At 52.5% G+C, this 16216-nt stretch overlaps 1 protein-coding gene across 2 annotated transcripts in view; it reads right to left on the reverse strand.

Annotated features, from left to right (window-relative positions):
* Positions 1 to 3: 3 nt before the first annotated feature.
* LOC142009048 (zinc transporter ZIP4-like) overlaps positions 4 to 16216 on the reverse strand; it is a 47371-nt gene continuing 31158 nt past the window's right edge. Inside the window, exons 5-6 of one of the 2 annotated variants that reach the window (XR_012644313.1) lie at positions 3904 to 4019; positions 1226 to 1335 (exon numbers count right to left, since the gene is read on the reverse strand). Coding sequence is in view for 1 of the 2 variants with exons in the window: in XM_074986488.1 (XP_074842589.1) it covers positions 1171 to 1335 (165 nt within the window). In the remaining variant the exon portion in view is untranslated. Of the gene's footprint in view, positions 1336 to 3903; positions 4020 to 16216 lie in introns of both variants that reach the window. The other variant, XM_074986488.1, reaches the window with a different exon arrangement.

Consider the following 16216-nt stretch of genomic DNA (forward strand, 5'->3'; position numbering starts at 1 on the left):
ATTTCGAAGTTTGGGGCACGTGTAGACACAGCCGATGGCATATACGATTATAGCTGAGGAACAGGAGAATGTGCCCATGATCCTGTACTTAATGTGGTTTGGTCCAGGGATGAAATCTCCAGCATAGATATGTGGGCAAAACTGGCAACAGGGCTTGTTACAAGGAAAAGTTCCAGGATTAGTATTTTGGCGGTACAGCCTATGATTGGTGGTGAGAAGCCTGATAAGGTTGGGAGGTTCTCTATAGGAGAGAACAGGCCTGTCACCTAGGGCCTTCTGGAGTGTGGCATCATGATTAAGGATAGGTTGTAGGTCTTTAATAATTCGTTGCAGTGGTTTGAGTTGGGGGCTGTAGGTGATGACCAGTTGTGTTCTGTTCTTGGCTTTTTTGGGCCTATCTTGGGGTAGTTGGTTTCTCGGTATTCATCTAGCCCTGCTGATTTGTTTTTTGTTTGGTTTTTTTTAAGTTCATCTGGTGGGTAATTCAGGTTTATGAATGCTTGGTAGAGATCTTACAAAACAAAGCAGCCCAAAAGCAGCACTTTAAAGACTACCAAAATGATTTATTCGGTGTTGAGCTTTCGTGGGACAGACCCACTTCTTCAGATCAATGGTAGAGATCTTGTAGTTTTCGGTCTCTGTCACTAGGGTCAGAGCAGATGCGATAGTATCTCAGGGCAAGACTATAAACGATGGATTGTGTTGTGTGTGCAGGATGGAAGCTAGAAGCATGTAGGTAAGTCTAGCGATCAGTGGGTTTCCGGTAGAGTGTGGTACCAATCAGGCCATCCTTGATTTGTAGTGTAGTGTCCAGGACATGTATCTCTTGTGTGGAGTGGTCAAGGCATAAGTTGATGGTGGGGTGCAGATTGTTAGAGTCTCTGTGGAATTCTCCTAGAGTCTCTATACCAGGGGTCCGAATCATAAAGACGTCATCCATGTTTCGTAAGTACAGGAGGAGTCATAGGGAACGAGAGCGTCTTTGGGAGTGGCAGTGACACTGCTGTGCTCCCAGGAGTGGCTCCCTTTCCCAGCAGAAAATGAAACACAATCAACACAGGTACGACTTGAATCCACAACTCTGCAATCCTCCATTCGGCTACTGGGTCTGGCTGTAGATTACGGGCTTTTTGCTTCTCAGCGTGATGAAGGTTACTGAGCTGCCGCCCCTCAATGTTCTGCCAGTGCGGGGGTCAGGAGGGAATTTCTCACTTCCAGACTTTGGCAGCCAAGTGCCTGAGTAGGATTAAGTGGGACCTTTCTTAGAAGCAGCTGGTGTTTGCCACTGGCCCAGAAAGGCTCCCACCAACCATCCCATGCTTGGAAAGCAAATCCCTGCAAGGGAAAGGACCAGAGTGTGTTAGCAGGTGTAATAGGATGGGGTTTCTGGGCACAGCTAGTGAACTCAATCCAGGGCAACTTTGCTTAAAATCCAGGCTGCTTGCAGCCTCAGGCTGGGATTTCCTTCTCACTAAGGCAAATCCAACCAGCCACCACAGCACCTCTGCCAGCCCCACTGGGCAGCTAGAGCCACATCAGCAAACCCCCAGACTTCCCAGCTGCTCTACCAGCCCAGACCAACAACCCCCAAATTAAGGTGAGAGGCTCTTAAGCCTATTTCACCAAACTCCACACAGATTGTTTCAGGTCCCAAAGGGCCCAGCCCCAGCCCCAGCCCCTGCCCCTGGTCAATATATACTTGGATCTTACCCAAAACAACACGCTCAGCAATTCTTTAGATCTAATATCTAAAGATTTATTAACAAAAAAGAAAGAACAGGGTTAGGGAGAAGAAGTGTTGAAGCAAAACTTTACTTGCATCAGTCATAACTTCCGACGCAGCCAGCGATGTTATTTGCTGATTCTTGAAAGTCTCTGCAAGTTCATTTTGGCTACGTCTACACGTGCACGCTACATCGAAATAGTCTATTTCGATGAATAACGTCTACACGTCCTCCAGGGCTGCCAACGTTGACTTTCAACTTCGACGTTGGGCAGCACCACATCGAAATAGGCGCTGCGAGGGAACGTCTACACACCAAAGTAGCACACATCGAAATAAGGGTGCCAGGAACAGCTGTAGACAGGGTCACGGGGCGGACTTAATAGCAAGCCGCTCCCTTAAAGGGCCCCTCCCAGACACACTTGCACTAAACAACACAAGATCCACAGAGCCGACAACTGGTTGCAGACCCTGTGCATGCAGCATGGATCCCCAGCTGCCGCAGCAGAGCCAGAAGCCCTGGGCTAAGGGCTGCTGCACACCATGACCATAGAGCCCCACAGGGGCTGGAGAGAGAGCATCTCTCAACCCCTCAGCTGATGGCCGCCATGGCGGACCCCACTATTTCGATGTTGCGGGATGCAGATCATCTACACGTGCCCTATTTCGACGTTCAACTTCGAAGTAGGGCGCTATTCCCATCCCCTTATGGGGTTAGCGACTTCGACGTCTCGCCACCTATCGTCGATTTCAACTTCGAAATAGTGCCCAACACATGTAGCCGTGACGGGCGGTATTTCGAAGTTGGCGCCGCAACTTCGAAGTAGCGTGCACGTGTAGACACGGCCAAAAAAACCCATGCACTACACCTAGTACAGATAAACACAGCAGGTTCTTGCATAAACCTAAACTCATATATCTTTGTTGGATTCAGAGAATGCAAAAAATTGTCTACTCTTAAAACATACACTCATCAATTTCTCAGCTCATTCAACAATTAGGTAGGTCTCCAGTGTTCAGTACTCCAAGTCATAGTATCTAAAGGTTCACTCAACTTGAGAATGTGTATCTGGTATTTACCAGATGTAGCTTAGTATAAGACATTTCAGTGCACAAACACTACCCCCATTGTTAAAAGAAACTAAATCAAGGCATGCATAAAGGCTATCACCAACAAACAACACAGATTCTTTTGTAAGTTCAAACTCATCTATTTTTGTTTAATTTAGAACAGGCAGGCAATGAAATACCCTTTAAGCACATTAATTCATTGCCTAGCTGTTCCTATGGCTAGGCAGCTCTGGAGGCAGCTCTCAATTCCTCAACACTATAGGTCATGGCAACCAAAGATTCATGCAACTTGAGGGTGCGTTTCTCGGGGTCTACGGTATGTGGCTTGGCCAACAGACATTTTAGCATATAGGCATCTTCCTCAGCCTGGGACAGACTTTGGGGGTTGACTTGTTGATATGTGTGTGTAAGGAAGGTGCCAGCAGGAGCTCAGGACTGGGAAAGGCTTCAGGGCCTGTGTCCTTCAGATCTCATTTGCATGAAAATCTAAAAAGATGCATATGTAATACCCTCTGTGGAAGTATAACATTGTATAAGTATAACGTTGTATAAGGGGACATGCTGGATACATTGTATATGAGAGGGCATGCCAAAACATGTTACAAAGTATCTGAGGGAGCACACGTAGGGACAGTTAGCTTTTGAATGGAGAAGCAATTAAGATGGAGCCAGCACGTCTAAGAAGCAGGCATCAGAATGGAAGGTGTGAAGGGCAATTAGTTAAGTTAACTGGAAGCTGTGAAAGGAGATTGTTAAGGGTGGCAGGTAATTGAAGATACGTGACTGGTCTCGGGGATCTCGAAGGGTGGTGACTAAAATCTTTTTCTTCTTTTGTCTGTAACTTCTCTGTAACTTGTTCTCCAAAAAACTGTATAAATTAAGAGACACAAGCCCCACTCGGGGCGCTCACTTCTAAATGTATTAGCAGAGCGGCTTTGCTAATAAAACAGAGTGGTCTGATAAATTGTGAGTCTGAGTCAAACTTTGACACCTCTTAACAAAGTCTGATGGGAGCAGGTGAAGCTGTGAGGTTTCATCTCTTGTCATGAACATGTTCTTGTAAAGTCACAATTTATGCTATCAAGCGTGTAAGAAATGTGGGTTCTCACCCATGCTTGAAGTTGTTGTGCAGTCCAGGGTAGTCACCGTTATGCCTAAAGGTATGGGTTGCACAGGGATCCTTTCATCGGGTAGTAGAAGAGAGTAAGCAGTGCTGGGGTATACACTATAAAAAAAAATAGTGAAATAATGCTTTAAAAATTAACAAAAGTTTTTGAAAAGTAGGCTTTTGTGAAACAGTTGTGTTTTCAAACTTGGAAAAAGGCCTTTACACTATAGAAGCTCACCTAGTGAGCTCTTTTGCTAGTGTTTAATTTATTGCTTGACAGTTTTTTGATTTTTTTAGGGTAGTTGAAGTTTTTTAAAAAAGAAGAGTTTGGAGGATGTGTTACTCTGCACGTGAGAATAAGAAAACTTCAAAATACATGGGGTCTGTTCAAAAAGAACTCCTGTCCAGACAAGCTGCATGGGGACCAGCTGCATCAATTTTGAAGCACTGCGGCAGCCTGCATGCTAATGAAGTGCTGAATATGCATTTCAGCACTTTATTAATAAACTTCAAAATGGCCATTTGCATGGCCATTTCGAAGTTTGGGGCTACTGTAGACGTACCCTCTGGCAGAAGAGTTACATGCGAACAAAGGACAGGAACGCTGCCTGTTGTGTTTGCCTGGCTGGCTGGGTTTGCTGGGCTGATGGGAACAGATAAGAGCAGTTACAGGGTTACGGGCTGTGGTACAGGGCATGGTGGGAGTGTAATACATGAGCATACGCTGGAAGGCTGCCTGGCTCCCTCTCTCAAACTGAAGTCAAGTTAGGCCAAGTTAGGACGGGCAAGAGGGTTGGGGGGGCAGGGGGAGGAGCAGCAAAAGCAACAGTAAAAGCTAAAGAAAATCCTGGCGGTGGCCAGAACGCACCCTCTCCCATGACCCCTCCCCCGTGGGATACAAAGGAGGTGGGATGAAGCCTCCTGTCTCAGGACCCGCCCAAGTGAAGGGTGACTATAAGGGATGTGGCTAAGGGCACACACTGCAGGACTAGTGAGGCCTAATCAGAGGGGGTGTCAGGGAATGGGGCCAGTGCGGTGTTCTGCAGTGTCTGAGCTGGGAAGCGAGACAGCGTGAAAGCTCTGGGTTGTCAGGCTGGCAGAGGAACCCTGGGGAGCAGATTTGGCCAGGTTGCAGAGCTAGGGGTGCACTTGCTTGGAACTAACTTGCTTCGGGCTTCTGATCTCCTGATTTCCGCTTGTGTGATGAGAGCTGGGGGCGGGGTGAAGGGAAAGCCTTCTAACACTGCCTCGCTGGGAACCAGAGCCACCTCCCCACTTCCACCCCCACCCACCCCCCTCTACAGCCACTGGGCTCACACACCTCTAGCCTGGAGGCAGAGCTGGGCCCTGCCTGTTCACATTGTCCAAATGCCCACCAGCTAAACGGGGAGCCCAGGGGTTTTGCCCTTTGGATGAAGAATGCTTGAGAACAGGGGCAGCAGCTCAGGTTTGTTCAGCTTTTGCAAAGATCGTTGCAAAGCTGTCAGCAACCGGCTGGGGCAGCTGGTTTTCCGGCAAACACCTCCGTGACGGCAAGGAGGGGGACAGATCCCAGGCCAGGCTGTGCTACAGACGGGCACCTCTGTTTAAACAGTCTGCAGCAAGCTCGTTAACATTAGACCACAACCAGGTTTTAGAGCTACCGGCCATTGAGCCATTAGGTAGTGTTGCGCAGGGGCACGGCTGGGGGGGTGATGCTGCTTCCCAGAACATCGGCACCCCAATTGAAGCATTATTTGGACTCTGCGGGTGCTTGGGACACCTCCACCCCATTGGCCCAAGTTGAGAAGGCATTTGGGATTGACGAAGATTTGCGTATAGGCACAGCCATCTCCCTGGGGCCTGCAGGGGGGGCTCCTTCGGAAACGTTTGGAGACTGGAGGGCAAAGCTGTGGCTGAGTCTAATTTTAGGGGAGGGCAAATGAGGGAAAATGTAATGGCGCATTCAGAGCTTGGCAGGGGTGTGTAGCTAAACTCTTCCCACATGGTGCCCCTGATTCTTGGGGTATTGAGTGTGGACGTATGGATTCCCTTCCCTCCGCCCCACAGTTTGCTTGGAATCAGTTACTGTGACAGCAGCTGCTGAGCCCGTAAACTCGGATCAGTGCTCTTGGGCACACTCTGAGCAGCAGGCTGGGCGGTAAAGCAGCCCACGCGTCACCTCCGGCTTGCCCGCTTGCAAGCCCCTTAACCTCGGCTTCTTTAGGACAGAGAGAGCCGTGTTAGTCTGTATTCTAGCAAAACAAAACAGCAGTCTGTTAGCGCTTTAAAGACTAGCAAAATAATTTATTCAGGGATGAGCTTTCATGGGACAGAGCCACTCCTTCAGATCATAGCCAGACCAGAACAGACACAATATATAAAGCACAGAGTTCCAAAAATCGTCATCAAGGGCTCCCCGTGTAGCTGGTGGGCATTTGGACAATGTGAACAGGCAGGGCCCAGCTCTGCCTCCAGGCTAGAGGTGTGTGAGCCCAGTGGCTGTAGAGGGGGGTTGGTGGGGGTGGAAGTGGGGAGGTGGCTCTGGTTGCCAGCGAGGCAGTGTTAGAAGGCTTTCCCTTCACCCCGCCCCCAGCTCTTGTCACAGATGCGGAAATCAGGAGATCAGAAGCCCGAAGTAAGTTAGTTCCAAGCAAGTGCACCCCTAGCTCTGCAACCCGGCCAAATCTGCTCCCCAGGGTTCCTCTGCCAGCCTGACACCGCAGAGCTTTCACGCTGTCTCGCTTCCCAGCTCAGACACTGCAGAACACCGCGCTCCCCTCATTCCCTGACACCCGCTCTGATTAGGCCTCGCTATACCTGCAGTGTGTGCCCTTAGCCACGTCCCTTATAGTCACTTCCACTTGGGCAGGTCCTGAGACAGAAGGCTTCATCCCACCTCCTTTTACTGTTGCTTTTGCTGCCCCTGCCCCTCCCCCCAGCCCTCTTGCCAGTCCTAACTGGGCCTAACTTGACTTCAGTTTGAGAGAAGGAGCCAGGCAGCCTTCCAGAGTATGCTCCTGTATTACACTCCCACCATGGCCCGTACCACGGCCCGTAAGCCTGTAACTGCTCTTATCTGTTCCCATTAGACCAGCAAACCCAGCCAGCCAGGCGGACAAACAGGCAGCGTTCCTGTCCTTTGTTCACATGTAAGTCTTCTGCCAGAAGGAGTCGGCAGCAAGCAGGGCCGGGTTCAACATCTAGGGGCTCCTTTTCACCCATCTCACACAGAACTGGCTCCAGCCCACACCCAGTAGCCTGGGAAATGTGCACCCCCGGGCGCCTCGGAGAGGCGATGCTTCCCCACTCGCACGCACAGAGTCTGAGTGTAGAAAAGAAACTTTTAATGAAAGAGGCAGAGAAATCACATGGCAATAGCTTGGGAAAATCCCACACCCAGAGTTCATAACCAACCCTCAAGTAAGTGTCCCAGCTCAGATGGATTGAGCAGTGTCCTTTGCCTCTCAGGCTCACCAGTCCAGTACTGTAAGGATCCAATCCACACACCCAAACTTTCTCTGCGCCCCACCTCAAATGCCCCACTTACAACTCTGTCCAGTCTGTGCAGACCCTGACACATCACCCTGATGCACCCCTCATTGAGCCTGAGGCAAGGCCAGACAACCTCTCATTGGTCCAGTGTCCTGCTTGCCCCCCCACTGGCCGTTTGTCCCCTCTATTGTGGCTGGAGGCAAAACCAGCTCTCCATGGCTTGAGCCGCCAGTTCTTCTGCTCAGCTCGCAATAGTTTCAGCTTTGGGCCTAACTACAGCACCTACCAAGAAGGAGTCTCACAAAGGCTACGTCTACGCTAGCCCCTTCTTTCTGAAAGGGGTATGGTAATAAGCAAGGTCAGAACGTGCTAATGAGGCACTACCATGAATATGAGGCACCTAATTAGCATAACGGCAGCCACAGCAGGCCCCGTATGCAGTGCAGATGGGGGCCTTCGCAAAGCCCCTTATTCCTATTTGGTTTTAGGGGCTTTTGAAGACTAGGGGGCTGTGGCCGCACTTGGCCAAAATTTTGAAATGGCCGTGCTAATGGCCAAATCGAAGAATACTAATGAGGTGCTGAAATGAATATTCAACACCTCATTAGCATACTGCCGCCCGCGGCACTTCAAAGGTGCCCCATTTTGCTTGCGTGTGGGTTGGCTACATGGGGGTCCTTTTCCAAAGGATCCTGCACACTTCAAAATCCCCTTGTTCCTATCCACTGATAAGGAGATTTTCCAGTTTGCAAGGGCCTTTCACAAAGGATCCCCATGGAACCAAGCCACAAAGTGCCCTGTCCAACAGCATGCTAATGAGGCACTGAATATTCATTTCAGCACCTCATTAGTATTCTTCCAGTCAGTTATTAGCAAAGCCATTCCAAAGTACAGCTACACTGCAGGGTTTGAAAATCCTGTCTACAAATTCCATGCCTTCTACAGCACCCCTTTTAAATTGCTAATGTTACCCCCAGGGCAACAATCCACTGCATGCTTACAAGAAAAAACCAGCAACAAAGGGTCCTGTGGCACCTTATAGACTAACAGAAAAGTTTCAAGCACAGAAAGCTCATAATTTAATCTTTTCTGTTAGTCTATAAGATGCCACAGCACCCTTCCTTGCTGTTACAGATCCAGACTAAAGCCGTGTCTACACGTGCACGCTACTTCGAAGTAGCGCCACTAACTTCGAAATAGCGCCCGTCACGGCTACACGTGTTGGGCGCTATTTCGATGTTAACATCGACGTTAGGCGGCGAGACGTCGAAGCCGCTAACCCCATGAGGGGATAGGAATAGCGCCCTACTTCGACGTTCAACGTCGAAGTAGGGACCGTGTAGTCGTTGCGCGTCCCGCAACATCGAAATTGCGGGGTCCGCCATGGCGGCCATCAGCTGAGGGGTTGAGAGACGCTCTCTCTCCAGCCCCTGTGGGGCTCTATGGTCACTGTGTGCAGCAGCCCTTAGCCCAGGGCTTCTGGCTGCTGCTGCTGCAGCTGGGGATCCATGCTGCATGCACAGGGTCTGCAACCAGTTGTCGGCTCTGTGGATCTTGTGTTGTGTAGTGCAAGTGTGTCTGGGAGGGGCCCTTTAAGGGAGCGGCTTGCTGTTGAGTCCGCCCTGTGACCCTGTCTATAGCTGTTCCTGGCACCCTTCTTTCAATGTGTGCTACTGTGGCATATGGACCTTCCCTTGCAGCACCTATTTCCATGTGGTGCTGTGCAACGTCGATGTTGAACGTCGACGTTGCCAGCCCTGGAAGACCTGTTTCAAATGTAGCGTTCACGTGTAGATGTAGCCTAACTCAGCCACCCCTCCCATAATAAAAACCCAAAAGCTTGTTCTATCTTTTCCCCTCTTCATAAAAAAAAAGTTACTGAAAGCTTACTACATCAAACACACAAACTTTCACCAACAACCCAAAAACACCCCCAACCCCCTTTCCAAAAAAATATACCACCACCCACACCCACCACACACTTGCATTTTGGAAAACCTTAACTCGCCTGATGAAAGAATCCCTGTGCAACCCATACCTTCCCAAGTCACGGTGACTACCCTCTATTGCACAAACACTTCAAGCATGGGTGAGAACCCACATTTTTTAGACTGGGTGATATGGTATGAAGAAGGGCATCTGCCCCACAAAAGCTCACCTATTAAAGTATTTTGCTGATTTTTAAAGTGCTACTTGACTGCTTTTTGTTTTGGGTGATAGCATAACTTGTGACTTTACAAGAACATGCTCATGACAAGAGATGAAACCTCACAGCTTCACCTGCTCCCATCAGACTCTGTTGAGAGGGTATTACATATGCATCTATTTAGATTTTCATGCAAATGAGATCTGAAACACACACGGCCTAAAGCCTTTCCCAGTCCTGAGCTCCTGCTGGCACATTCCTTACACACACATATCAACAAGTCCACCCCCAAACTCTGTCCCAGGCTGAGGAAGACGCCTATAAGCTAAAACGTCTGTTGCCAAGCCACATACGGTAGACCCCCGAGATACACACCCTCAAAGTGTGTGAATCTTTGGTTGCCATGACCTGGAGTGTTAAGGAATTGATAGCTGCCTCCAGGCTGCCTCCCCAGGAAAGCAGCAGGACAATGGCGTACTCCAGTTAACAGTAGTATACCATTGTCCTGCTTCTCTGATTTACAACAGAATACATCAAAACATAAAAGCGGCCAAGGGCTACATCTGTGCGTGCCCAAGCTTCTAAATGGTCCTTTGGAAGTTCACTAAAGAAGCGCGGAAATGCCTATTCACCGCTTCATTAGTATGCGCGCGGCAGCGGTGCTTCGAAATTCACGCTCGCCGCCGCCGCGCGGCGAGTCCAGACGGGGCTCGTTTGGAAAGGACCCCGCCTACTTCCAAGTCCCCTTATTTCTATGAGCTGATGGGAATAAGGAGACTTGGAAGTAGGCGGGGTCCTTTTGAAACGAGCCCCGTCTGGACTCGCCGCGTGGCTGCGACGAGCGTCAATTTCAAAGCGCCGCTGCCGCGCGCATACTAATGAAGCGCTGAATAGGCATTTCCGCGCTTCGTTAGTGAACTTCAAAACGGCCATTTGCGTGGCAATTTCGAAGCTTGCGGCACGTGCTTTAAAGACTACTGAAATAGTTTATTAGATGAGTTTTTGTATGGCAGAACCCTTTTTTCAGACCATAGCCAGGCCAGAAGGGACTCAGTATTTAAAACACAGAGAACCAAAAACAGCAGGCAAAGAGAACAAATCAGAAAAAGATAATCCAGAAAAGCAAATCAGAGAGAGGAAAACTGGAAAAAGGCACCTGAGATAAATAGGATGAAATTCCATGAGGACGAATGCAAAGTACTGCACTTAGGGCATAACAGTTTGTTTCACGCTTACAAAATGGGAGATGCCTACGAAGGAGCACGGCAGAAAGGATCTGGGAGTCAGAGTGGGCCACAAGCTGACTATAAGTCAACAGTGTGATAAGAAAACCCTGGCACGTCATTCTGGGGTGCGTTCATCGGAGCACGCAAGACCCGAGAAGTCATTCTTCTGCTCTACTCTGTGAAGCTTAGGTCTCAGCTGGACTATTGTCTCCAGTTCTGAGCCTCACATTTCAGGAAAGATGTGGACGCTTTGGAGAAGGTCCAGAGAAGAGCAAGGCAAATGGAGAAAGTGCGAGAGAACATGGCCTGTGAGGGAGGATTGAAAGCACTGGGGTTGTTTAAGTTAGAAAAGAGAAGACTTGGGGAAGGGGGGACAATTGGAACTTTCAAGTACCTGAAAGGTTGTTACCAGGAGATACATTATTCTCCTTAACCTCTGAGGCTAGAACAAGAGGCAATGGGCTTAAACTGCAGCAAGGGAGGTGTAGGCTGGACGTGAGGAAAAACCTCCCAACCCTCAGGTTGGGCAAACACTGGAATTAATTGCCTGGGGAGGCTGTGGAATCTCCACTGCTGGAGGTTTTTCAGGGCAGACAAACCCTGGCCTGGGAGAGTCATAAATGCAGAGGACTGGACTTGTTGACCTCTCATACTCTCTCGACGTCCCTTCCACTGCCATGATTCTGTGGGCTTCTGTTGGGCTGTTCCCCGAGCCACATGGGGGGTATAATGTGGGCTTACGCACCAGAGGGAGGTGTGCTCTTGGGATGCTGGGCAAGGCCTCAGCTGCAGCCTTCCTGTGCAGCCCTCATCACAGAAGTCTGTAAATAACGTGGTAGGTGTGTCCTCCACCTCTATGAGAAGCCTTGGTAGGCTGGTGTCTGGTTGCAGCAGGACTGTGTTGAGGGAGCCCTGGCTGGTAGGTCACGGGCTCACTGGTATCCTGGGGGAACCTGTCATACCAATTTCAAGTGCAATGACAGCCTGGTGGAGGGGTCAGTGCAGGCAAGGTCGCCGTAGGGGTGTCTTCCGGCTGTGAATCTGTGACTCCCCTATGTCAGGTACATCCTCCCTAGGTCCTGGGGAACACTGGCCTGCCTGCATCACCTTCCCTGCGTATAACATTTGCAGCTGGCTCACGAGTCCTGGTGTTCCCGGTCCAGGGCTCCAGCCAGGCACCTGCTGTGACAACAAGGGAGTTTGGCAGGCTTCTCCCAGCTTCCTCTGCAGCCCCTGAGATCTGCCCCAGCTGGACACAGGGCTCCTGGGGAGCAGGACTGCCTGGCTGGTAGGCCTCGTCCACACGCTCAGGGTCTAACTCGGGAGGCTGAGTGTCCCCAAACAGCCAGGCAAGGCCCCGCTGGGGACCAAGGTCCCTTGGTGAGAGGGAGGCACTTTCGAGCCACCTGGAGCTTGTCTTCAGGTCTGGGCAAGGTGCTCGGAGAGTCCCGGGTTGAGTCTGCACCCGTTTGCTTGCTCTGGAGTGACACAGCTACAACCTTCACCCCCGTGCAGGCAGACGAACCCCTCCCTCTGACACAGTGAGCACCTCTCTGGGAAGCGGATTAACTACGCTGGCGGGAGACCGTCTCCCTGTTCGCACAGAGCAGCCACATCTGTGCGGACGCAGTGCCTGAAGCGTAGCTGGGCCCGTGGCTAACGACCCGGTGGAACAGATCGTTGAGCCCAAGGAGTTGATGTGCGTTCCAAGGGAAGCGACCCGTGGACAGCTCTGCAGTCCTGAGGGGAAGGCAAAGCCAGAGGAGGCCTGTTCTCTGCCCTGGACAAGCCCAGCTATTAACCCTCCAGCTAAGAGTTACTTGGCCCCCTCAAGAGATAACCCCCAGCACTACTAAGAACAAGACACTGCCCCAGCCCATGTGACAGCCCAGAGCTGGACTTGCTCAGTCTTTGACAGGCCCATGAGCCTGCGCTCAGCCTTGGGTCGTTGCGCTGGAGGGGCTGGGCACACATGGGCCCACCTGAGCCTGAGGGGCCAGGCCAGACAGGTGACTGCTGCCAGCCCCTCTGCCCCAGGCACCGCTGGTCGCCTTGCCTACTATTCTGCATGGCTGAGCCAGCGCAACTCCCGGCCCAGGGCAGTGCACGGCGCCGGCAGTGTAATCCTGCACTGCACAGGCTGCACCCCAGCCCCTCACTCCTGGGACTCCTGGCTCCCTCCCGACTGTTGATTGCAGCGATTCCCATCTGCATGTCAGTGACGGAGCTTTGCACAGTTTGCACCTCAGGCTCCTGCCCCCAGCCCCTGGGGCAGAACCCGGTGCTGGCTGCCTCTCTTTGGGCTGCCCTCCCCTATGGCCACCCACCCCTGCCGACAGGAGGCAGAGCCAGAACCAAACCCCGCTGGCAGCGGCTCGTGCTCCCAGGCTGCTCTGCAGTGCATCCTCCTCCCCTGGGGCTGGGGCTGGGACGCGACACCAGCGCACCTTCAGGACACTTCCTGCATCCCAGCTCCCGCTCAGCCCAGCCGCTCTCTCACGTCCAGCCAGAGATGCCTGACCTGGCCACACACACTTCCTCTCTTCACCTGGGGGGGCGAAAGGACTGTGTCGGGGGCATGGGGCTAAGCGCCATACTGCCTGACAGGGCCAGCCATGCTGGGAGGGGCCCATCACCCTGGCATCTGGGCTGCCAGAGGCAGCGCTGGTAATACTGCCCCTGCTCATTCCGCACCTGTGCACAGGAGATGGGCCCGTCACCTGCAGCGGCACAAGGTGCCTGCCTGGCTGGGCTGGCTGACAGCTCACCGCAGATTGGCCCGTGTGCGTCGCCGCGGCGGGAGATGCACATCCCCCGAGGGAGTCCTGGGCATGCTCTGCCCCGGCGCTGCCTCCCCGGGAAATGAGATCCTTCCTCCTGCTCTGCAAGGTGCCTCCAAGCAGCAAGACGGCCTGTGGGAGCCCTGGGCTCCACGGCAGGTCGGGGTTTCCTGCTCCCCACAAACCCACAAAAGACCCGGGGCCTGGAGGGTGCCCACCCCCGTGCTCTGCCCACTGCTACTGAGAGCAACGGGAGCCCACAGCCTCCTCCAAACACAAGGTTCCCTGCCTGCCCAGCTCACCCTGCCGGTGCCACCTGCCTGGCTGCCATTTGCCCACTGTCATCAGCCACTGTTAGGAAATGAGCTGACATCTGCACTCTCCCTTGGGACCGAACGGAGGCTCATAAACCCGGCTGGGAGCTGACTCTTGGCCTGGCGCACTCGCTGCTCTTCCAGCGTGGCAATGGAGGTGGCTGCCCTGCCCTGCCCTGCCCTGCGAGCTGATCTCAGGCACCCAGACCCAGAAGAAGCAGGACTCGGCTACACAGAGACTGGGAAAGGGAAGGGGATGGGGTCTGCTCACGGTGGAACTGGGAGATGGTCCAGACGGAATTAGCCTCTGCAGCAGGGCATCCGCCCCAGCCTCCAGGAGCCAGGAGGGTACAGTTACGTGGGGCCTCATCAGCACTGCCTGGATAGGCACTACGGGGCAAGCTGGAATTCCCCCCTGGTTACTCCAGACCAGGGCTGCAGGTTCTGGAGCGAGCACCTCTGGTTTCCAGGGAATTTTGGCCAATTTGTTACCCAGGCCAGCGATCTCAGAACACGGCCCCCACAAATCACCTGGCTGGGCTTAGCCCAGCAGGGGAAGCAAAGCCCTGAGACTGGGGCATCCGGGAGTCAAACTGAGATCCGGCCATGAACATGGGGCTAACCACAGCCGCAGCTCCAGCCTCACCTACAGGGCTATTGGTCCAAGTGGACAACAGGGCTAATGCTCCAAGTGGACAGCTGCAACAGGCCAGGCCCTGCAAGGTCCATGATACACACCAGCTGGAACACGGAATGCGCACACCCATCGCAGGGCCCGTGAAATACCCCTACCGCACCTCAGGGCCCCGCTATGCTACTCCCCCAGCCCACGACTTTTCACCCCAAGGGCCCATTGCGTCACTCCTGAACTCCAGCTCGGCCACCAAGCCCGAACCGTGCTAGCCCGACAGCCCACCGAGCCCCTGCAGGAGTGACCCAGAGCCACCGCTAGCAGCATAATGGCCGGGAGGTTCTGGGCACGGCTGGAGAAATCACTCCAGGGCTCCTTTGCTTAAAGTGCAGGCCCCTCACAGCCCCAGGCCGGGATCTCCTTCTCGCCAGTTTGCCCCACTCCCCAGCGTGCTCCATGAGGCGTGTGTCTCTGTCTGGGCCAGCTGCAGTACTGTCAGTTGGCTACTGTACAGCCCTGGTGCCCTGATCCTGTTTGCTGCCCTGCATGCTGCAGTGACGTGGATGGTCGCCCCACGGCGCGAGACGGAGAGCCAGAGGGTTAGAGATAGGCCATGCTGTCATGTGGCTGAACTTTTGTGTGGGGTCTGGAAGCTATTTGAATGCCCAGGGTGGCTATTGGCCCCAAATGTTGTTCCTGGGGCGAGGGGAGGGGGTAGGTGAGGTGTCGAATGAAAGCTGCTGATGCCCTGAAGCTACGTGTGCTACTTGTGTGTCTGTAGCATGGACGTAGGCAGAGTTATAGATGTTTAGCTCTGCAGCTGTGTGAGAAATGCTTCAGTGCTGAGCTTCACAGAGGGAGGTGGGGCTCCACCCAGCCAGGACAATAGACTGAGCAGAGGCCCAGACGGCCAACGCTCACTTTGTGACGGTGGGTTTCCTGCTGGGCCTGCAACGAATGGGAACTCGGCACAGTGACCCACCGGCTCAGGTGGTGGGCCAAGGCCCATGGAGCAGAATGGAATTGTCCCTCCGCATATGAAAAGCTGTAAGATGGGCCCTGGCAGGGACTTTCTTGGTTCTTCAGTCTTCAGCAGTTAAGCCTGTCTGGACTGGGGGCCTATCCCTCAGCAGGATGATGTGGATTTAGCAGTGTCCATATTGGATCTTTTGTCTTGTGGTCTCCAAAGGGCCATGTTCTAGCATATGGACTCCAGCAGGCCGGACCTACGGTGCTCCAATCACTGCATCTATGTAACATGAAATCAACTTTCAGAGACTTTCAAGAATCTGCAAATAACAACGCTGGCTGCGTCAGAAGTTATGACTGACACGTAAAGTTTTGCTTTAACAATTCTTCTCTCTAACCCTGTTCTTTCTTTTTTGTTAATAAATCTTTCGATATTCGATCTAAAGACTTGCTGAGTGTGTTGTTTTGGGTAAGATCCAAGTATATATTGACCAGGGGCTGGGGCTGGAGCTGGGGCTGGGCCCTTTGGGAACTGAAAAAATCTGTGTGGAGTTTGGTGAAATAGGCTTAAGAGCCTCTCACCTTAATTTGGGGGTTGTTGGTCTGGGCTGGTAGAGCAGCTGGGAAGTCTGGGGGTTTGCTGGTGTGGCTCTGGCTGGCCAGTGGATTTGGCAGAGGTGCAGTGGTGGCTGGTTGGATTTGCCTTAGTGAGAAGGAAATCCCAGCCTGAGGCTGTAAGCAGCCTGGATTTTAAGCAAAGTTGCCCTGGATTGA

This window comes from Carettochelys insculpta, chromosome 2, assembly GCF_033958435.1.
Source record: "Carettochelys insculpta isolate YL-2023 chromosome 2, ASM3395843v1, whole genome shotgun sequence".
Taxonomy (NCBI): Eukaryota; Metazoa; Chordata; order Testudines; family Carettochelyidae; genus Carettochelys; species Carettochelys insculpta.